The sequence below is a fragment of the Hesperophylax consimilis genome, chromosome 26 (genome assembly GCF_061612785.1).
Source record: "Hesperophylax consimilis isolate HC1 chromosome 26, BYU_Hcon_1.0, whole genome shotgun sequence".
Taxonomy (NCBI): domain Eukaryota; kingdom Metazoa; phylum Arthropoda; class Insecta; order Trichoptera; family Limnephilidae; genus Hesperophylax; species Hesperophylax consimilis.
The window spans coordinates 23421509-23446153 of NC_142861.1; the positions used below are offsets into that span (position 1 = coordinate 23421509).

At 37.3% G+C, this 24645-nt stretch overlaps 1 protein-coding gene and 1 long non-coding RNA gene across 2 annotated transcripts in view; one reads left to right on the top strand and one right to left on the bottom strand.

Moving 5' to 3' along the window:
• Positions 1-5177: 5177 nt before the first annotated feature.
• LOC149411329 (heat shock 70 kDa protein cognate 4-like) overlaps positions 5178-24645 on the bottom strand; it is a 40614-nt gene continuing 21146 nt past the window's right edge. The window contains exons 2-4 of the mRNA XM_089647680.1: positions 19073-19280; positions 14142-14509; positions 5178-5207 (exon numbers count right to left, since the gene is read on the bottom strand). Coding sequence (XP_089503806.1) covers positions 5178-5207; positions 14142-14509; positions 19073-19280 — 606 coding nt within the window. The remainder of the gene's footprint in view (positions 5208-14141; positions 14510-19072; positions 19281-24645) is intronic.
• Positions 22457-23724, top strand: LOC149411330 (uncharacterized). The gene is made up of 3 exons (XR_016304863.1): positions 22457-22628; positions 22717-22859; positions 23411-23724. It is a non-coding gene; the product is annotated as an uncharacterized LOC149411330 (long non-coding RNA).

Here is a 24645-nt window from a genome sequence, read left to right on the forward strand (position 1 = left end):
CACGTCGCTACTCATCACGCTGCTACAAGCTCGACGGGATCATGTGATACCCATTCTTTCTCCTCCGTTACCGAGCTGCTGGAACAAGACGGAGTGCGTATCACGTGACCCACTAGGGTTCACCGAACTACTCAGTTACGACATGTGATGGAATATGTTTCTATCACACGTCGCCACTCATCACGCTGCTACAAGCTCGACGGGATCATGTGATACCCATTCTTTCTCCTCCGTTACCGAGCTGCTGGAACAAGACGGAGTGCGTATCACGTGACCCACTAGGTTTCACCGAACTACTCAGTTACGACATGTGATGGAATATGTTTCTATCACACGTCGCCACTCATCACGCTGCTACAAGCTCGACGGGATCATGTGATACCCATTCTTTCTCCTCCGTTACCGAGCTGCTGGAACAAGACGGAGTGCGTATCACGTGACCCACTAGGTTTCACCGAACTACTCAGTTACGACATGTGATGGAATATGTTTCTATCACACGTCGCCACTCATCACGCTGCTACAAGCTCGACGGGATCATGTGATACCCATTCTTTCTCCTCCGTTACCGAGCTGCTGGAACAAGACGGAGTGCGTATCACGTGACCCACTAGGTTTCACCGAACTACTCAGTTACGACATGTGATGGAATATGTTTCTATCACACGTCGCTACTCATCACGCTGCTACAAGCTCGACGGGATCATGTGATACCCATTCTTTCTCCTCCGTTACCGAGCTGCTGGAACAAGACGGAGTGCGTATCACGTGACCCACTAGGGTTCACCGAACTACTCAGTTACGACATGTGATGGAATATGTTTCTATCACACGTCGCTACTCATCACGCTGCTACAAGCTCGACGGGATCATGTGATACCCATTCTTTCTCCTCCGTTACCGAGCTGCTGGAACAAGACGGAGTGCGTATCACGTGACCCACTAGGTTTCACCGAACTACTCAGTTACGACATGTGATGGAATATGTTTCTATCACACGTCGCTACTCATCACGCTGCTACAAGCTCGACGGGATCATGTGATACCGATTCTTTCTCCTCCGTTACCGAGCTGCTGGAACAAGACGGAGTGCGTATCACGTGACCCACTAGGTTTCACCGAACTACTCAGTTACGACATGTGATGGAATATGTTTCTATCACACGTCGCTACTCATCACGCTGCTACAAGCTCGACGGGATCATGTGATACCCATTCTTTCTCCTCCGTTACCGAGCTGCTGGAACAAGACGGAGTGCGTATCACGTGACCCACTAGGTTTCACCGAACTACTCAGTTACGACATGTGATGGAATATGTTTCTATCACACGTCGCCACTCATCACGCTGCTACAAGCTCGACGGGATCATGTGATACCCATTCTTTCTCCTCCGTTACCGAGCTGCTGGAACAAGACGGAGTGCGTATCACGTGACCCACTAGGTTTCACCGAACTACTCAGTTACGACATGTGATGGAATATGTTTCTATCACACGTCGCTACTCATCACGCTGCTACAAGCTCGACGGGATCATGTGATACCCATTCTTTCTCCTCCGTTACCGAGCTGCTGGAACAAGACGGAGTGCGTATCACGTGACCCACTAGGTTTCACCGAACTACTCAGTTACGACATGTGATGGAATATGTTTCTATCACACGTCGCTACTCATCACGCTGCTACAAGCTCGACGGGATCATGTGATACCCATTCTTTCTCCTCCGTTACCGAGCTGCTGGAACAAGACGGAGTGCGTATCACGTGACCCACTAGGTTTCACCGAACTACTCAGTTACGACATGTGATGGAATATGTTTCTATCACACGTCGCTACTCATCACGCTGCTACAAGCTCGACGGGATCATGTGATACCCATTCTTTCTCCTCCGTTACCGAGCTGCTGGAACAAGACGGAGTGCGTATCACGTGACCCACTAGGTTTCACCGAACTACTCAGTTACGACATGTGATGGAATATGTTTCTATCACACGTCGCTACTCATCACGCTGCTACAAGCTCGACGGGATCATGTGATACCCATTCTTTCTCCTCCGTTACCGAGCTGCTGGAACAAGACGGAGTGCGTATCACGTGACCCACTAGGTTTCACCGAACTACTCAGTTACGACATGTGATGGAATATGTTTCTATCACACGTCGCTACTCATCACGCTGCTACAAGCTCGACGGGATCATGTGATACCCATTCTTTCTCCTCCGTTACCGAGCTGCTGGAACAAGACGGAGTGCGTATCACGTGACCCACTAGGTTTCACCGAACTACTCAGTTACGACATGTGATGGAATATGTTTCTATCACACGTCGCCACTCATCACGCTGCTACAAGCTCGACGGGATCATGTGATACCCATTCTTTCTCCTCCGTTACCGAGCTGCTGGAACAAGACGGAGTGCGTATCACGTGACCCACTAGGTTTCACCGAACTACTCAGTTACGACATGTGATGGAATATGTTTCTATCACACGTCGCTACTCATCACGCTGCTACAAGCTCGACGGGATCATGTGATACCCATTCTTTCTCCTCCGTTACCGAGCTGCTGGAACAAGACGGAGTGCGTATCACGTGACCCACTAGGTTTCACCGAACTACTCAGTTACGACATGTGATGGAATATGTTTCTATCACACGTCGCCACTCATCACGCTGCTACAAGCTCGACGGGATCATGTGATACCCATTCTTTCTCCTCCGTTACCGAGCTGCTGGAACAAGACGGAGTGCGTATCACGTGACCCACTAGGTTTCACCGAACTACTCAGTTACGACATGTGATGGAATATGTTTCTATCACACGTCGCTACTCATCACGCTGCTACAAGCTCGACGGGATCATGTGATACCCATTCTTTCTCCTCCGTTACCGAGCTGCTGGAACAAGACGGAGTGCGTATCACGTGACCCACTAGGTTTCACCGAACTACTCAGTTACGACATGTGATGGAATATGTTTCTATCACACGTCGCTACTCATCACGCTGCTACAAGCTCGACGGGATCATGTGATACCCATTCTTTCTCCTCCGTTACCGAGCTGCTGGAACAAGACGGAGTGCGTATCACGTGACCCACTAGGTTTCACCGAACTACTCAGTTACGACATGTGATGGAATATGTTTCTATCACACGTCGCTACTCATCACGCTGCTACAAGCTCGACGGGATCATGTGATACCCATTCTTTCTCCTCCGTTACCGAGCTGCTGGAACAAGACGGAGTGCGTATCACGTGACCCACTAGGTTTCACCGAACTACTCAGTTACGACATGTGATGGAATATGTTTCTATCACACGTCGCTACTCATCACGCTGCTACAAGCTCGACGGGATCATGTGATACCCATTCTTTCTCCTCCGTTACCGAGCTGCTGGAACAAGACGGAGTGCGTATCACGTGACCCACTAGGTTTCACCGAACTACTCAGTTACGACATGTGATGGAATATGTTTCTATCACACGTCGCTACTCATCACGCTGCTACAAGCTCGACGGGATCATGTGATACCCATTCTTTCTCCTCCGTTACCGAGCTGCTGGAACAAGACGGAGTGCGTATCACGTGACCCACTAGGTTTCACCGAACTACTCAGTTACGACATGTGATGGAATATGTTTCTATCACACGTCGCTACTCATCACGCTGCTACAAGCTCGACGGGATCATGTGATACCCATTCTTTCTCCTCCGTTACCGAGCTGCTGGAACAAGACAAAGTGCGTATCACGTGACCCACTAGGTTTCACCGAACTACTCAGTTACGACATGTGATGGAATATGTTTCTATCACACGTCGCTACTCATCACGCTGCTACAAGCTCGACGGGATCATGTGATACCCATTCTTTCTCCTCCGTTACCGAGCTGCTGGAACAAGACGGAGTGCGTATCACGTGACCCACTAGGTTTCACCGAACTACTCAGTTACGACATGTGATGGAATATGTTTCTATCACACGTCGCTACTCATCACGCTGCTACAAGCTCGACGGGATCATGTGATACCCATTCTTTCTCCTCCGTTACCGAGCTGCTGGAACAAGACAAAGTGCGTATCACGTGACCCACTAGGTTTCACCGAACTACTCAGTTACGACATGTGATGGAATATGTTTCTATCACACGTCGCTACTCATCACGCTGCTACAAGCTCGACGGGATCATGTGATACCCATTCTTTCTCCTCCGTTACCGAGCTGCTGGAACAAGACGGAGTGCGTATCACGTGACCCACTAGGTTTCACCGAACTACTCAGTTACGACATGTAATGGAATATGTTTCTATCACATGACACCACTCATCATGCTGCTACAAGCTCGACGGGATCATTTGATATGCGTTCTTTATCCTCTGTTACCGAGCTGCTGGAACGAGACGGAGTGCGTATCACGTGACCCACTAGGCTTCACCGAGAATTACTCAGCTGCGACAAGTGATGTAATTTTTATTTTTCGTTTTTAATTGAAAAAATAAATCAGACATAAAAATGGCATCTATATTTTTTATATCCAAACATGCTCAGGAATGGCTGGTTAAAATTCTTTGGGTGCGTGCTTTTGCACCCTGTATGGATGATGACAGTTAAGACATATAAGAAATATATATCTATTTCAGTGATTTTTTAGCTTCGATTTCGTTTATTTTTTCAATAAGAATAAGGGTTAATGTGTTGACGCAACATGATCACTTCAAAGGTTATGTATGAGTAGTGAAATAAAATTAACAATCTGGTTTTGCATTGGAGTACTGCATATACACAAGTACCATGCAGGGCCGGCCATGTGGAGGCGCAATTGTAGCAGTCCACTCCGTGTGCCGACTTGCCAAAGAACCAAGAAATTAAGGAGCCAAGGCTCTGATAATTCCTAACTAATACAGCACCCATGAGGTTTTTACCAGCGCCAAGCGCCATTTGGCTCAGGCTCTGGGGTGATGTCGTTGCATTGCATGATTTAAATTTTTTGTGAAAATGTTTGATTTTTAGACATTGAATGCTATAGGTTTGTCTTACCAGTGACAGCGGTGATGTTTTGCCCAAAAATAATTACAGCTCAAAATCAGGACTTCAGGGTCAGAGACGAAAATTCAATGACAAAGCACTTCAAGATTCCCACAGATTTTGTAATCTCAAAGAAAAAAAACTTAACTTATAAAAATATTTTTTTTCGGGAAGTCCCCTTGAAAAGAATATTTTTGTAGAATAATATCTTTTTAAGTTGTCAGTGAAAAAACCTTTTTTGTTTTTCATGAACATTATTACTGACAATCCCAAAAATATACTGTCATATGCTCTGTTCAGACAGAGCGATTTTAGTTGAACAAGATTTTATTCAGACGTTTTAGTTTAACTCGAACCGATATTGTTAATCTAGATGTCTTCAAGTGAAGTTATCGCTGCGTGCGTTCCTATGATTTCGGACCTTTTACGGAATTAACTTTAAAATGTGAAAAAGCGCAAAAAACGTTGTATTGGGCAAGAAAATGGATAATAAGGAAAAACGAATTGGGTGCTTTTTTGAAATATAAACATTCATATTTTATTTAGAGAAAGGACAGAAAAGTCGATGTTTTGTAAAATTAAAGTCGTAAAAAATATTTTTTTTTAACTTTATTTATTTTCATTTCTTTACATATATTATACATAATAATAGAAAGTAAATAATAACATAATACCCTTGAGGTGATTTTTCACAAAAACGGCGCTCTACAAATTATCCAATTATTATTATTATTATTATTATAATATATATTACCAAAATTGTATACACAAGAAATGAAAACCCACTAAGGCACTGCCTGAGTGTGGGTAGTATAAAACCATTACTATATTTCAAGTACCTAAGTATAATATATATAAGTAGATTTTTTTGTTTATAGTTATTATAAAAGTAAAGAGAAAACATTATGTACAATAGTTTATAAAGTTTCAGCAAGTGAGTTGTAGAAAGGATCAATAAATTTATATAAAAAGCGTTTCAATATCTGCGTCATTCAGCCATAATTTTACCCCCTCAACATATTCTATTGTTTTATTTATCATTTGAATTTGTAGTGGTAGAAGGTTAAATGTACGAGGACCAATAAAACTGCTATGTGTCTGCATTAATTTAGTATTTGTTTGGGGGGTGTAAAATATATTATTTTTTGTTTTGCTCATTCTGTTTTCATTTATTTAGAAATTATTTTTGTTTTTAATAAATATTTCATTGGTTGTAATATAAATAATTTACGAATGCTAAATAATTTAGATTCTTTGTATAATAGGTCGGTCGAGAATGTTTTATTTTTGTTAAATATGACTTTAATTATGTGTTTTTGAATTATTTGTAGGGGCTTAATAAATGTATCAGTTATTTATTTAAAAGTTAAATTCTAGAATCGACAATATCATAAATTTACTCCCAACAAGTCATAACCCTGATAATTCTGTATTATTAAGGTTAAACGCAACGCTCGTTGTATTCTACGTGTTCACAGATGGCGTTAATGAATTAATTTTGTTTAAATACGCTTTTGCAAGGTATTGCTTTGCAGTATTGAGACAAATTATTTGTTTGCGCCCTCGTATACGCAATATGAATATGAATAAATAGTTTTGTCCATATAAAAACTCAATTCTATCGAGAAAGGCATACAAATACAATATTGGATTGAATCATCGGTAAAATATTGTATTTGTGTGCCTTTCTCGAAAGAATTAAGTCTTTAAACGAACAAAACTATTGATTCATATTCATATTGCGTATATACGGGCGCAAACAAATAATTTGTCTTAATATTGTAAAGCAATACCTTGCAAAAGCGTATTTAAACAAAATTAATTAATTAACGCCATCTGTGAACACGTAGAATACAACGAGCGTTCCGTTTAACCTTAATAATACAGAATTATCAGGGTTATGACTTGTTGGGAGTAAATTTATGATATTGTCGATTCTAGAATTTAACTTTTAAATAAATAACTGAAGTTATTTATTTATATTAGTACTTATTTTTTTTACAAATTGTTCTTCCGAAATTAGCAAATGATTGCGATAGCCTTCGGTATCTTCTAACGCCTTATAATTATATCCTTATAATCCTTTTTTTGCTAACATATGAAGTTTTTTGTGCTTTTTCATATTCTAAATTTATTTCGGTAAAAGGTCCGAAATCATAGGGACGCACGCAGCGATAACTTCACTTCACGCCATCTTGATTAACAAAATCGGTTCGAGTTAAATTGAAACGTCTGAACGACATCTTGTTCAATTTTTGCCGTTCAACTAAAATCGCTCTGTCAGAACGGGCATTAGCTTTCAATTGTCATTCAACTCCGACTTGATCAACTAAAATCGCTCTGTGTGAATGGAATATTGCGCCTGTCATCAAAATACGATTGTTTCTATGGAATTGCAAACGTCAAACGAGAGTGATTATATTGATGCGGTAAACATACAATAGTTTTTTAGTTTTTGTTAATTATTATGCGATTTACTAGAGATTTCAATGGAATTAATAGATTCGTCTTATTTCTCAGGATGAATAAACGAGATGGAAGCATTAGTTTTACGAAAGACGAATGAAAGTGTAAACAAACGCTTTAAAATAAAAAAAGCGAAGCGATGTTGTCCTAATTTTGGAGATAACGTTAATTCTTCAGCATGAGGTATTATAATATTACAAATTAGAATGTAATTTACACAATACTTCAATGTTTAAAGTCACACTGGTTCTTGTGAATTATTGTTCTTTTTGTTAATCCAAAGACTTGCAATGTGCATTTCGTACTGTCAGAATACAGATTACATATAAATTCGCTATTTTTGAATGTCTTTCAAAATAAATTACTGTTATTGAAAGCGGATGAAAGACTCTTTCAGATTTTAGCAGTACAAATAGACTTATGCACCCAAATATATAAAAATTTTGAATGCAAACAAAGACAATGTTTTTAAATTCGCCTACAAATGTTTTTTTTTTTATCTTGCAAACTGTTATGACTATTACACGAAACAAAAAAATGTATTTAATAAGACAAAGGTATTATAAAAGTTATTGTCCCTTAACTTTTTTCATTTAATATAAACATTTGCAAACTTTGACACATATTTTTCTAAGGCTAAATGTTGTTTCATAGAATTAATGAATTTTTTTGGGAGCGTTTATAGTAAATTATCGAATGCAAACTGAAAGAGCAGTATTCTTTTACTTCCAGATAATCCGAATGCCATTGCAGAAGAGGTGCTCGTGGAGGTGTTCTTCGTAGAAGAAGATGAAGACGAAGCAATTCTCGATAGCCGTCCACTTCCAGGGCTATAGCTGAGTACGCAGTCTCCGCTCCAGAGGCCCCCGCCTCAGACCTTCTGCCGTGGGATAGTTGGACCATCCCACTGCTCGGTGTCTGGTGTGAGGCGGCCACTGTCTCAAATAAGCCGCCGTCTCATTAAACAAAAGAGAGAATTCCCCGGACTCCAGAGGATTCTGATACTTAAATATCAATGAGGAAATAGGAGGCAGATGAAAAGAGGCGACTGAAAACCACAATTAAAAATTTGCAATAATAAATTAATGTTTTTTTATTTCCATTCCCTTTTAACAAATTTTTAATACATAATTATTTACAAATATAGAACTTAAATTATAAAAGATTATTAAACAAGAAATATCATTCAATGATCTAGTGACTGGATCCAAGCTACCTCTCCTGGAAACAATTGTATCTAATAATTAAATTGGAATCGCATATTACTTGCGTGTTCATGCAGAACACACCATTTCAGCTGAGGCGTACTTCAGCATTTTTTCATCTGAAATAAGGGAAAGTAATTTCAGTAATCAACATTATTATTTCAGTGCAATGGCAATGCCATCAGGCGACAACACTGTGCTTGTTACTTGTCTGATGAGTCTTGTGAATGAAGTTGGTTTGCGCTTTCATCATTTGAATAGTCTTCATTGCTTGGAATGACTATCACTATAGTATGTACCACTGTAGTATGTTATTGAAGTAGCAAAGGTACTTACTTGGTGACATTGCGATTTGCAGCATGTTTGCAGGATAGTCTTTAGGAACCGAACCAAATTATAAATAAACCTCTTTTGGGAGCCAAATCCTGAGGGGAGTGAACATACACTGGACCAGTCATACTCAACCTGCGGCCCGCCGAGCTATTTTGTGCGGCCCTCAATACATTTAATATCAGGAACATTTACAAAATCTGGCATTCTATATCATGTTAATTTGAGATTAATTGCGACTTTGATGTACAGACATTGAAACCCGAAGAGGATAGTATAAGAATAATATACTATCTATATAATATTACTGCACACGCTAGATCTCTAAAAAACAAAGATTTGACAGACAAATATGCGCGCAAATAATTTTGCTCGTGGCAATACATAAATTTTTGACAGTTCCAAAGCTAAATGGTTATCAGTGTTACTACCAAGGAAAAATTTTTGAGGCTGGAAATTTTCGAATTGTTGTGGGGAATTACACATGATGTTTTTGGCTGTGCGGAATTTTTTTTCAGCGAAGTTCTGTAACAGCTCCCCCCCATGGATTTCAAATATTTTGTGGGGAGCACTCATTTTGAACTTTTATCGTGGGGAATTATTATTTTACAGAAATTCTCTAACAACCCCCCCCCCCCCCCCCCCCCCATGGATTTCAATTATTTTGTGGGGAATTATTATGTTTTACAGAAATTCTCTAACAACCCCTCCCCCCCCATGGATTTCGAATAATAAAAGGGGGGAATCAAGCTCACACCGTTTTGGCAACACTGACCAGTAGCGGCCCGCGTAGCTTTACAAACATATGAATGTGGCCCGCAGAAGAAAAAGGTTGAGTATCACTGCACTGGACGGAGATGTACACTAGCCCCCGAGCACTCCTTTTTGGTGCAGCTTTATTCCTGAAAACAATTATATTATGGTGTATCTATGTACAATGCTTGTAACAGGATAATGTTGGTGTAGTAATATATTATGTGGGCACACAAAATAACATTACACCAGTAACTAACGTAACTGGGTACATACACTGTTATTATTTAAGTACAGCTTATTTCATTATGTATTTGTATTTAAATAACATACCGGGTGGTGGTTTTCCGGGACATTTTGTCGATGATTCGGTTGTGGATTACATAACAGGATTTTTATCAGTCGAATGCGTGACACTCACTCTTGGTATTCGCATTACTGACGCCCGCGACCCGTCATATGCTTCTGCAATTCTGGCAAAATCCTCAATTAAATCCACATTTAAGTAAAATAAACACTGAACTCTAAATAAAAGTGTAAATTTCACAGCTGTCAAGTTAAAATGTACTGAAAGGCAATAGGTAGAAAACATATCCGACATATTACCACTATTAGCTGCTTCAAGTACCCTATAGTAAAGAGGGACTTTATCTTCCACATAAGCGTTTTTGAGGATTTTAAATCGAAAAAAATACTATGCATAGTACTTCTGACAGCTTATGAACAGGATGATGAAATACCCTGTTAATATTTTTATCGGCAATTTAAAAAAAAATCCTGCTACTTTTTTAAGAAAATCTACCGAATTCAGTGAATATATTTGGAAGATTCTGAACTTTGGGAAATATTATCCGATATTCACATTATGGGGAAATATTTATTTTCGAAATTCACTAGCCATCCCCTCCCCCATGGATTTGAACCTGTAATATGTGATACTATGAATATCTGTCTATATTTTTTTTAGCAAAGATGAATTTTAACATAAATAGTACTAAATTCAATATGTAAATTTTAACATAAATAGTACTAAATTCAATATGTAAATTTTAACATAAATAGTATATGTACGGAAAAAGAATTGTCCCAATCGAAATGGTAAAGTTATGTTTTCGTTTTCGTAATCTTTCTTTGATATAAAAAAAAACTGTGAAGTTCGTTTGTTCAAAAATTTTGACACAACGTTGCATTCGAATAAGCGTGTGTTTTTTATTTACCTTTATTATATAGATCAGGGCTGTCCAAACCACGGCCCGTTTAGATTATTGCGGCCCATTGAACCTTTTTTTAACCGACTTCAAAAAAAAGTCCGGTTCGGTTACACCGACTACAAAGAGGTCTGTAGGTGTACCCACTGCATATAATAATACTTTATTAACACGCTTTTATATTAACTTCACTTGTATGTTTGTTTGCTTGCTTGCTTGTTTGCTTGCTTGTATGTAACTCTCCTGCTGCCTTCCTCGGGCCTAGTGGTAGCCGTTTCTCAGGCTCCCTCTCCGGAATAAAAGTTACCTGTTAGAACCATAGTCGGTAATAAAGAAACTACCATTAAATAAATATAGTTTAAAGAAACTAAAAAAACACGCTTTTGTAGCATACGAAACTAAAAAGTGAAAAATAAATATAGTTTAAAAAAAACTAAAAAACACGCTTTTAAATAATATCGAACTAAAAACTTCAAAATAATTTTTAAAATAAGCTTAAAGCAATAATGAATGAAAAATGATAGTATTATTGTGAAAAAGCGTCGGGCGCACGATATACGAAAAATATGGCACAAAGCGCCCAGGCTTTTTAACAATAATACTATCATTTTTCATTCATTATTGCTTTAAGCTTATTTTAAAAATTATTTTGAAGTTTTTAGTTCGATATTATTGCGTGTTTTTTTAGTTTTTTTAAACTATATTTATTTTAATTAATAATTGCTTTAACTTAGTTACTTTATTTATTTCTTGTCACATTTTGTATGAAAGCAATTATTATTCAGATTTTAGTTCATTATCTTCTTTGTTCGAAGTTTTAAATACATTAATGAGCAAACTATTTTTCTCGCGACGAAATTCAAACGTTTTGGGTATGTTCGATCACGTCGCTCACATCACTATTGACTCGAGAATTCGGGGAATTCCCCGAACTCAAAATAGGTACCTACCGCACATCGTTCATTGGGCATTTGTTTGTCACTTGTCATTCAACGCAATGAAAGTTTTGATTGCGCAAGGTTACTCTCAGGTTATTAAAGACTTTTACATTATTTTAAAGTTTGGTATTACGTTGTTCGCTTTGTGTTTGAGTATATTGAACTTTTCATCATGTCTACAAAGAAGAGGAAGTTAAGTGAAGAAAATCGTACATTCAATGCGAAATGGGAGTTAGACTACTTTATCTCCAACAATAACAATAAAATTCAGTGTTTGATTTGTATGCAAGTTTTATCTGTAAGTAAAGAATATAATGTTAAGCGACACTATACTTCTTTACATGAAGAAAAGTATAAAAAAACATGTCGGTGAAGCAAGAAAAGTTATGGTGGCTGAGTACAAAAAAAAACTAATACAGCAAACAAGTATGTTTTCAAAATTAAGTACTGAGAATGAACAAAGCTTGGCTGCCTCATATGAAGTTTCATTACAATTAGCCAGAGCAAAAAAACCATTTAGTGATGGAGTTTTAATAAAAAAATGCGCAGTTGAAATGGCTAAACGCTTTATGCAGCCGAAATTAGCGGAAAAGTTTGAATCTGTTGCATTATCTCATCAAACGGTGGCGCGACGAATAGAGGACATGGGTAATTATATTACAAAAAAAATATGTGATTACTTTGTAGATTGCGAATACTATTCAATATGTTTGGATGAAAGTACCGACCAGACCGATGTCAGTCAATTAATAATCTTTATACGTTGCATTTCCAAAGATTTTACAATCACGGAAGAAATGCTGGATTTAATACCATTTCATGGAACAACTAAAGGCAGTGATATATTTGAAGCGGTTAACAAAACTATAGTAGAATATGGAGGATTTCGTAAGTGTTCTTGTATTGTGACCGATGGGGCAAAAGCTATGACCGGGACAGTGACAGGATTCGCGGGACTTCTAACACAAAATGGCATTGATTGCCCGTTGTTGCATTGTATTATACATCAGGAAGCCTTGTGTGGAAAATCTTTGCGTCAAATGAATGCTATGAAAGTTGTTATAAGGATAACCAATTTGATTAGAGGTGGAAACAGGGCATTGACACATAGAAAATTTAGAGACTTTTTAAGTGAAATCGATGCAAACTATGGAGATTTACTATTGCATTCGGAAATCAGATGGCTAAGTGCTGGCCAGTGCTTGCAACGCTTTTTCGCCTTAAGAAAAGAAATACCTTTATTTCTAAAAAATGAGATATCATCTGACACTTCTGAACTACAAGATAAAATGCGAGATCCTCAGTTTCTGGCTGATCTTGCGTTTTTAACTGATATGACGCAACACTTGAATGAATTAAATTTAAAATTGCAAGGTAAAAACCTCAATATAGCCAACATGTACGGAAATGTGAATGGATTCAGAAGTAAACTGAAATTGTTCAAAACGTCTCTACAACAAAATGATTTTTCTTTTTTTTCAAGTTGTAAAGAACATTATTTAGAGATGAAAAATTTTGAAGAATGTAATTTTTTGGACCACCTCAAATACATGGACGAAATAATCGTCGAATTTGAGCGGCGTTTTGCAGATTTAAAAAAAATTGAGAGTGATATAGCTCTCTTTACTCATCCATTAACGATCGCAGTTGCGAGTGTGAAGATTGATTATCAATTATTGGAACTGTGTGATCTGCAATCAGACCCCTTTTACAAGGGCAGAACAGAAACAGGAATTGATTTTTTTAAGCTCCTCGCTGAACGTTTCCCGAAACTGACGAATTTCGGGCAAAAAATGGGCTCGATGATGGGCAGTACCTACCTTTGTGAAAGTGCATATTCAACAATGAAGTTTATTAAATCGAAATACAGGTCTTCATTGACAGATACTTCACTTAAACATGCACTGCGCCTAGCTACCACTAGTATTGAGGTTGATGTTGACAGAATTGTAAAAGACAAATTAATGAAAAAGTAGATAATAAAATAACGATATTACGTATTATTACCAGTATTTTATTTTTATAAATATTTTGCGGCCCACCAATGTATTTAGTCTTTTTTATTGGCCCTGGGTCCCATCTAGTTTGGACACCCCTGATATAGATGTTACCTGTGACATGTACAATAAATGATTTTTTTTTTAAACAGCGCTATCTGTTGAACGTAAACGCAACACATCCTAATGTTTTAATGAACAGAAATACTAAGAACAGCAACTAGTTCTTTTTCCAATCCATAAGCAATGGCGGCAGCTGTAGGCTCATTAATAATGCTAAGAACATTAAGTCCTGCAATAGTTCCTGCATCCTTGGTAGCCAATCTCTGGGAATCGTTGAAGTAGGCCGGCACGGTGATGACAGCATCCTTGACGGCCATTCCGAGGTACGCCTCTGCAGTTTCCTTCATCTTTGTAAGAATCATGGCGCTTAGCTGTTCGGGGCAGAAAATTTTCTTGCTTCCTTTGTGTGAAACTTTAATCTTTGGTATTGAGTTTTCATTCACAACTTCAAAAGGCCATTGTTGAATATCTGCCTGGACATTATCTTCTTCGAATTTGCGTCCAATCAGCCGCTTAACACCTTTAAAAATTAAAATTAGGTAAAGAGAACTGTTAAATTGGTACCCAGAACGCCAGTAAGAACATTATGGGGTTAATTATCAATTAGTACCATGGACTAATAATAAATACAAATAATGTATGTTAAATTCATTCCCATCCATTTGATGTTTCGATCACAGCTCTTCATCAAATTAATAATTATGTAAATAATGGATTACGGTTGCAGTGAAAATACGTATACAGGGGGGAAAACATGAAAATAAATTCTAAAGGTGTCACATAATTTACGAAATAAATTAATCTGATCACTCTTCTGCAAAGCAGCCATCTTCCTGATTATTTCCAAAATTTGTGAACTAGTACACTGTGTGATTTAATCAAAGATTTAAGCTATAAATCGTCAAAAAATCGGACACACACCATGATATTAAATTCATCAGTTTATAATTTATATATATTTGTGTTAAAAACTATTACTAAGCGTGTCGACGACATTGGAAAACAAATTGAATATAATTTGAAAAATCGAGCATCCAAGTTCATATTTTATGCTCTAGCATTGGATGAAAGCACAGACCCCACAGATACCGCCCAAGTGGCGATTTTTATCAGGGTACTTGATGTCTATTTTAACAAAATAGAAGAATTAGCGGCACTGTATCCACTTAAGGACACTACTTGCTCATGAGATTTGTTAGAAGCTGTTACATCGACATTGAATCGCTTTTTGTTAAAACTCAACAACCTATCGGGCTTAACAACAGATGGTTCTCCAGGAATAGTTGGGAAACACAAAGGTTTAGTAAAATTGATTGAAAATGAGGCCTGCAAAGTTGGTAATACTTTGGTGCTAAATTTGCATTGCATTTATTCATCAGGAGAATTTATGTTTCAAGTCCCTTAAAATGGATCATGTCATGAAGGTGGTCATCAAAACAGTGAACTTTATTATTAAGCCGAAGGGGTTGAATCACCGTCAGTTCCAAGAGTTTCTCAAGTGATTGATGAAAGGATTAATGACATTACATTTTATGCAGAAGTAAGATGGCTGACCCGTGCCAAAATATTGAAAAGAGTGTTTGATTTGAAGCAAGAAATACAACCATCCTTTGCAAGCAAGTCAAAAAGTATCCCAGAATTTGAAGACAAGGAAGGGGTGGGTTAGCGACTTTGTATTTCCGGTCGATATAGTTGGCCAACTAAATGTTGTTAATACCTGTCTACAGGGAAAGATCAACTAATTAATAACATGTATGATCTTATTTCCGCATTCCAAATAAATCTTGGGCTTTGGGAACAACAGTTAACTCACTTTTCTACATTGTTATTGCAGCCAGATGTCACACAAATGGCGGCGGATAAATACGCTTCGTTGACTTGAACCTGGAATTTGAAAACCGATTTCAAGATTTTAAAAAGCATCATGTGGTTTTTGCTGCATTTTCAACGCCATTCTCCGTAGACGTGAATTTATTGACAGAAATTTTACAAATGGACCATTGTGAAATGTGTTGTGATGCACAGTTAAAGGAGAAATTCAATCTGGTTGGATTGGAAGAGTTTTACAAAACATATTTGGACAAGAAGAAATATCCTGCATTTTACCAACATACTCTTTCGATGATTTTGCTATTTGGAAACACTTACACGTGTGAGCAGCTTTTTAGTAGAAGCATATTAAATCTCAAATGAGAACACGAATCACTGATGAGCATTTGGAAAAGTGTTTACGTGTACCAACAACATTAATCGTTATCAACATTGATGCACATAGTTCTGACAAACAAAATCAGACGTCGCAATAAATTTATTATATTTTGGATTTTTTTTTTGTATTACCTAACTCTAATCTAATAAATATGTTTTATTTGCATTTTTGTTATATCTTCTTAATAAAACAATATATTTCTTGTTTGCTTTGAATAATAAAAGAATTTTTTTTGTACGGCTTGGTAGGAATACCCATTTCTTCAAATCTGGCTGCTTAAAAGGTTAGCCACCTTTGATGTAAAGCAGAGGTTCCCCAAGTGGTCTATATGGACCCCCAGGGGTCGATATCGGCTTTCTGGGTGGCTATATGTCAGCGAGAAAAAATTTGGGGGTCCACGATATTCAAATGGGGGTACATACGAGTGGACCCCTATTTACCTCAAGTCAACATTTAGGAGTTCCGTAAATGACACAATAGACCTAACACAAATACAGTGGGTTGCCATATTAATAGGGACAGTTCTAATATTTCCTGATTTTTATGTTTACGTTGTCTCTACTTCTAAATAACTTGGATATGATGGCGATTCCTTCGTTATTTTTGTTGCTGGTATTACCACTGACACTTTTAAGAAGTGGCAACACTCGCAAAGTGCCACGTCCCTCGAAAATTTAAGGTTTTTTTCACGTGGCCAGCATTTTTGTGAAAATGCGTGATTGAAGTTCTAGTAAAAAAAATATACATAATAATTATATTTAAGAGTTTTAACAGTTAAGCTGTACAGAAATGTAAGTAATTATTAATTATCTATTAATTTTGTATTTTTTTTTTTCATATCTTATTTCAGTGAATAGTTTTTTCCATATTGAGTCCAATGTTCTGTTTTTTTCAGTATGGCTAGGTCTTCAGACACGTCCCTAAGAAAATTTCCGGAAGTGAAGACACTATTGTTAAATACTCGACATTCTCAAAGGGAAATAGCAGTTATTGCAGGTATTTTAAAGTCTGTGGTTAACAGGATAAATTAGAAAATCAATCAAAACCTGCTCCTTGAATTGGATCACAATGGAAAATGTGGCAGAAAACGAATTACTACACCTCGTACTGACGCAAAATCAGAGACATCTGTCTCCAAAACCGCAAAAAGAGTATGGCTCGTCTGACTTTAATGATCAACGAAGAAGATATCGAAGTCTCCCAAAGGAGAGTCCAGAGGGGATTGGCTGAGGAGAACCTCATTGGTCATCGGCCAGCTAAAAAACCTCGCCTCACAGTAGATATGAGGAAAAAACTACTGGAATGGGCCAACGCACACCAAAACTTGACTATAGAGAACTGATATATGGTAATTAACATTTTTGTGGTTTCTAAGCTTTCAAAAAATTACCTTAGTTTGATTATGGCCTTTTTTTAGGTGTGCTTCTCTGACGAGTCCATATTCCAAATTTTGTTGGACAAATCATCATTCGTCCGACGACGCCCAGGAGGAAAATTTCATCCGGACTGCCATGTAGAGGCGATCAAACACCCTACCAGTATCATGGTGTGATAAGTCATCTCTCCCAAAGGGATGGGACGCCTCTATATCGTGCAAGGGACTATGAGGCAGGATCAGTACAGACAAATACTGGAAAATCGATTACTGTCTCAAGTCGGAGAATGGTTCCCTGGTGGCCAGGAATACGTCTTTATGCACAACTCCGCAACCTGTCTAAAAGCCAGGACTGTCACTGCATTCCTGGCTGAAAAAATGTCCAGGTTTTACCTTAGCCGGGGAATTCCCCTAACATTAACCCTATTGAAAACCTGTAGGAGCTCACCAAGAAGGAGATTGCCAAGGAGGTGATCACAACGAAGCAGCAGCTCATCGAAACCCTCATCCGGGTGTGGCATCATTCTCCTGAACTAAAGATTACTGCAAAATTGTGCATTGAGAGTATACCACGGCGTGTACAAGCTGTTATTGCGGCTAAATGCGAAATTACGAAATGTTAACTTTCTGTTCGATAATGTTTAAAAATAATAAAAAAATAAAATTATCGCAGATTAAGGACAAAAACGGTGTTTTAATTTTCAAAATTCAATGTCCTTGTTAATAAATAATAATAACCGCACCTAAAATCATAAACATCTGTGTTTTATGAACACAAAGTGTGAAAAACACGTTTTCCATAGGTGTCCCTATTAATATGGCAACCCACTGTATAATAGACAGAGAAATTAATTATTTGATATTTGTATTTCGTAGAGTTGTTTATTGTATAAGTATATGTCTAAGTTCCTTTTCTCAACAGAATTAATATATTGAAGCAAAACATTGCACATCGGAAGTCGCAAGTTTTCCTAGTTCCCCAACTTGTTTTTGAAAAAAGTCCAGGGTAATAATGACGTTCAATATTTAAATGTATTTCACAGACTTCAAAACTAAGTTTGAGGAGATTTTGACTATGGAAATGGAACGTTGAAGAATCGGATATCATGTGACAAGAAGAACTGATCGGAATAAGAACTAACAAAGAACTTAAGGGGCAGTTCTGTAGGGCAAGCTACAGAAAGAAATTCCCGTTGCTTATCCTGCTCCATTTTCATTTGGTGTAATACCTCACAAGAGCGCCCCTGTCTGCAAAATGCAAAGACAGAGGAACTATATCGCCATCCGGTTGTTGGGCAGGCAAGGGAAGGGAATCTTTTTACGAAAAAATAAATGATTATCACATGGGACGTTAATAGTTTTATGAAAATTTAATATTCGGCAGGCAGGCGGTCTACGGAAAAAAAAAAATTTGGTAAGTGGTCTACGGGGCAAAAAAGTTTGGGAACCTCTGATTTAAAGGTTTCGCTCGTCCTTTAAATAAAATTCAACATTCTCACCGTAAATAGTATTTTGGTGGTTCATGGCCACCTGGTTCATGGCGGCTTCTCCCACGAGGCGCTCCGTGTCCGTGAATGCCACGCACGAGGGCGTTGTGCGACTGCCCAGGTCGTTGGCGATGACCTCCACCTTGCCGTGCTGGTAAACTGCCACGCACGAGTTGGTTGTGCCAAGGTCAATGCCGATGGCCGGTGCTTTGGTCGCCATCTAGAAACATATTTTTTTTAGAAAGCTAAAAGCTTGACAATAGTGGGTCATCTACCAGGGTTCATTCCAACCGGAATGTAAAATCCGTAGTGGATAAGAGAGAAGTGAAAGATTTGACATATTTGCAATTCCATTTTCGCATTCCTTTTGAATGACTCACAGTGAACTAGTTAATGTCTGTTCACTGTTCAGAAATGACAAACATGGAAAACACCATTGCATTTGTAGAAAACGCTCTACAGAATTAATGCTTGAGCTTAGGCTATGTAGAAACACGTTGTGTCCACATGCACGAGCAGTTCGACACAAGACGCCATGGACATACCACCAAGATGCTCAATCAAATTGTAAATTTCTGTCGAACACTGAGCACGAATTACAGTCCTCGAATCTTTTTTGCATCTGACCGTTGGCTCGATGTCGAACAAAAAAGCATTGAGTGACACGGTACAAGTGTTGAGAAAAGTTCAAACGATCCTAAAACCATTGAGCATGAACAAGCGTGAGGGAGTTGAAAAAGCAAGATTCGTAAACTCTTTTTTAAATTAGCAATTATAAAGGGGCAAGTTGTGTACATCTGGGTATCCATATTATTTTTTATCAGCTTCTCTAAAACTTATAACTTCATTTATATATAATTTTTTTATCATTAACTTATAAAATACAGGAATGAAATAAAAATTTGAAACTACAAGGAAATATTTTTTTAAATATTAAAAAAAAAATTTCACAAAGATAAAGCCTGTTTGTGGGTATTATAATAATTAATAACATATATTTCTACGATTAAAGATTTTATTATTTCATTCTTAGAAGAAACATAATATCAAATGAAGGTGTAAGTGGAAAAATAAAATAAGAAGTAAAATTCCATCCATGAGTAAATACGGGTTGTAATTGCAAGTACCTGAAGGATTTTAAAAAGCGATTCCTTTTTTAAGTAAAAATGTAGATGTCATTCTATGACACACTAGGTTTCACCGAACTACTCAGTTACGACATGGAGTGCATATCACGTGACCCACTAGGCTTCACCGAGAATTACTCAGCTGCGACAAGTGATGTAATTTTTATTTTTCGTTTTTAATTGAAAAAATAAATCAGACATCAAAATGGCATCTATATTTTTTATATCCAAACATGTTCAGGAATGGCTGGTTAAAATTCTTTGGGTGCGTGCTTTTGCGCCCTGTAGGGATGACAGTTAAGACGTATAAGAAAAATATATCTATTTCAGTGAATTTTTAGCTAAGGTTTCGTTTATTTTTTCAATAAGAATTAGAGTTAATGTTTTGACGCAACATGATCACTTCAAAGGTTATAAGTAGTGAAATAAAATTAACAATCTGGTTTTGCATTGGAGTACTGCATATACACAAGTACCATGCAGGGCCGGCCATGTGGAGGCGCAATTGTAGCAGTCCACTCCGTGTGCCGACTTGCCAAAGAACCGAGAAATTAAGGAGCCAAGCCTCTGATAATTCCTAACAACTAATACAGCGCCCATGAGGTTTTTACCAGCGCCAAGCGCCATTTGGCTCAGGCTCTGGGGTGATGTCGTTGCCTTGCATGATTTGAATTTTTTGGGAAAATGTTTGATTTTTAGACATCGAATGCTATAGGTTTGTCTTACCAGTGACACCGGTGATGTTTTGCCCAAAAATAATTACAGCTCAAAATCAGGACTTCAGGTTCAGAGACGAAAATTCAATGACAAAGCACTTCAAGATTCCCACAGATTTTGTAATCTCAAAGAAAAAAAACTTAACCTATACAAATATTTTTTTTCGGGAAGTCCCCTTTAAAAGAATATTTTTGTAGAATAATATCTTTTTAAGTTGTCAGTGAAAAAACCTTTTTTGTTTTTCATGAACATTATTACTGGCAATCCCAAAAATATACTGTCATAATATGCTCTGTTCTGACAGGGCGATTTTAGTTGAACAAGATTTTATTCAGACGTTTCAGTTTAACTCGAACCGATATTGTTAATCAAGATGGCTTCAAGTGAAGTTATCGCTGCGTGCGTCCCTATGATTTCGGACCTTTTACGGAATTAACTTTAAAATGTGAAAAAGCGCAAAAAACGTTGTATTGGGCAAGAAAATGGATAGTAAGGAAAAACGAATTGGGTGCTTTTTTGAAATATAAACATTCATATTTTATTTAGAGAAAGGACAGAAAAGTCGATGTTTTGTAAAATTAAAGTCGTAAAAAATATGTTTTCAAAGTTAAATTCTAGAATTGACAATGTCATAAATTTACTCCCAACAAGTCATAACCCTGATAATTCTGTATTATTAAGGGGCTTTTTCACCAAACTCTTATATAGTTGATTATAACTATGTGTCAGATAACATTAAGCATAGGATAAACATGCTCATAAACCTAGGCGCGTTTCACTACAGAAAACGAGGTCCCATATAGCTATTACACGAATTTGTCTGGCGCAACAGCGCTTTTATAGTGTCTACTGAATGCCCCGTTCTGACAGAGCGATTTTAGTTGAACGACTTTTATTGATCGACAAATATTGAACAACATGTCATTCAGACGTTTCAATTTAACTCGAACCGATTTTGTTATTACTTTAACTTGGTAGTTATTATTATAAATAATACGTCTCTGAATGTTTCAAAAAATAATATTTTGTTATCTTCATAACAAATTTTAGGGCATCAACTATTGCAACGAATACTTCTTTTATAAACAATGATATCGTATTTTTTGGAACTTTGTACATATAAGCCAGACTTGAAAAAGAATCCCCCGTTGCCAGGTATCTTAGAGTAATTTGTAACTTAGTTTTTTCCGGGACAACCGCGCGCATAACTGTGTCATGTTTATGGATTTTTTTACACTACATCAAATTGTTCTTCCGGAATTAGAAAATGATTGTGATGGCCTTCGGTATCTTCTAACGCCTTATAATTATATCCTTATTATCCTTTTTTTGCCCACATATGAAGTTTTTTGTGCTTTTTCATATTCCAAAGTTCGTTCCATAAAAAGTCCGAAATCATAGGGACACACGTAGCGATAACTTCACTTCACGCCATCTTGATTGACAAAATCGGTTCGAGTTAAATTGAAAGGTCTGAACGACATCTTGTTAAATTTTTGTCGTTCAACTAATATCGCTCTGTCAGCACGGGGCATTAGCTTTCAATTGTCATTCAACTCCGACTTGATCAACTAAAAACGCTCTGTGTGAATGGAATATTGCGCCTGTCTTCAAAATACGATTGTTTATATGGAAATGCAAACGTCAAAACGGTAAACATACGTGTAATGGACGTGTTTTATTTATGCAGACAACATTTCTACTTTCTACCTATTCAGTTCTTGGTAAGTACAATAGTTTTTGGTTTTGTTAATTATTGTGCGATTTTACTAGAGATTTCAGTCGAATTAATAGATTCGTCTTATTTTTCAGGATGAATGAACGAGATCGAAGCATTAGCAATTAAGCACTAACTAATTACGAAAGACGAATGACAGTGTAAACAAACGCTTGAAAATAAAAAAAAGCGACGCGATGTTGTAATTATGGAGAAAACATTAATTCTTCAGCATGAGGTATTATAATATTACAAATAAGAATGTAATTCACAAAATGCTTCAATGTTCAAAGTCACACTTGTTCTTGTGAATTATTGTTCTTTTTGTTAATCCAAAGACTTGCAATGTGCATCTCGTACTGTCAGAATACAGATTACATATAAATTCGCTATTTTTGAATGTATTTCAAAATAAATTACTGTTCTTGAAAGCGGATGAAAGACTCTTTCAGATTTTAGCAGTGCAAATAGACTTATGCACCCAAAAATATAAAAATTTTGAATGCAAACAAAGACAATGTTTTTAAAGTCGCCTACAAATGTTTTTTTTTATCTTGCAAACTGTAATTACTATTACACGAAACAAAAAAATGTATTTAATTAGACAAAGGTATTATAAAAGTTATTGTCCTTTAACTTTTTTCATTTAATATAAAAATTTGCAAACCTTGACAAATATTTTTCGAAGGCTAAATGTTGTTTCATAGAATTAATTGAATTTTTTGGGAGCGTTTATAGTAAATTGTCGAATGCAAACTGAAAGAGCAGTATTCTTTCTTTTACTTCCAGATAATCCGAATGCCATTGCAGAAGAGGTGCTCGTGGAGGTGTTCTTCGTAGAAGAAGATGAAGACGAAGCAGTTCTCGATAGCCGTCCACTTCCAGGGCTATAGCTGAGTACGCAGTCTCCGTTCCAGAGGCCCCCGCCTCAGACCTTCTGCCGTGGGATAGTTGGACCATCCCACTGCTCGGTGTCTGGTGTGAGGCGGCCACTGTCTCAAATAAGCCGCCGTCTCGTTAGAGAGAATTCCCCGGACTCCAGAGGATTCTGATACTTAAATATCAATGAGGAAATAGAAGGAAGATGAAAAGAGGCGACTGAAAACCACAATTAAAAATTGCAATAATAAATTATTGTTTTTTTTATTTCCATTCCCTTTCAACAAATTTTTAATACATAATTATTTACAAATATGGAACTTTAATTATATAAGATTATTAAACAAGAAATATCATTCAATGATCTCGTGACTGGATCCAAGCTACCTCTCCTGGAAACAATTGTATCTAATAATTAAATTGGCATCGCATATTACTTGCGTGTTCATGCAGAACACACCATTTCAGTTGAGGCGTACTTCAGCATTTTTTCACCTAAAATAAGGGAAAGTAATTTCAGTAATCAACATTATTATTTCAGTGCAATGGCAATGCCATCAGGTGACAACACTGTGCTTGTTACTTGTCTGATGAGTCTTGTGAATGAAGTTGGTTTGCGTTTTCATCATTTTAATAGTCTTCATTGCTTGAAATGACTATCACTATAGTATGTACTACTTTAGTATGTTATTGAAGTAGCAAAGGTACTTACTTGGTGACATTGCGATTTGCAGCATGTTTGCAGGATAGCCTTTAGGAACCGAGCCAAATTATAAATAAACCTCTTTTGGTAGCCAAATACTGAGGGGAGTGAACGTACACTGGACGGAGATGTACACTAGCCCCCGAGCACTCCTTTTTGGTGCAGCATTATTCCTGAAAACAATTATATTATGGTGTATCTATGTACAATGCTTGTAACAGGATAATGTTGGTGTAGTAATATATTATGTGGGCACACAAAATAACATTACACACAGTAACTAACGTCACTGGGTACATACACTGTTATTATTTAAGTACAGCTATTTCAATTTGTATTTAAATAACATACCGGGTGGTGGTTTTCCAGGACATTTTGTCGATGATTCGGTTGTGGATTACATAACAGCATTTTTCATCAGTCAAAGCGCGACACTCACTCT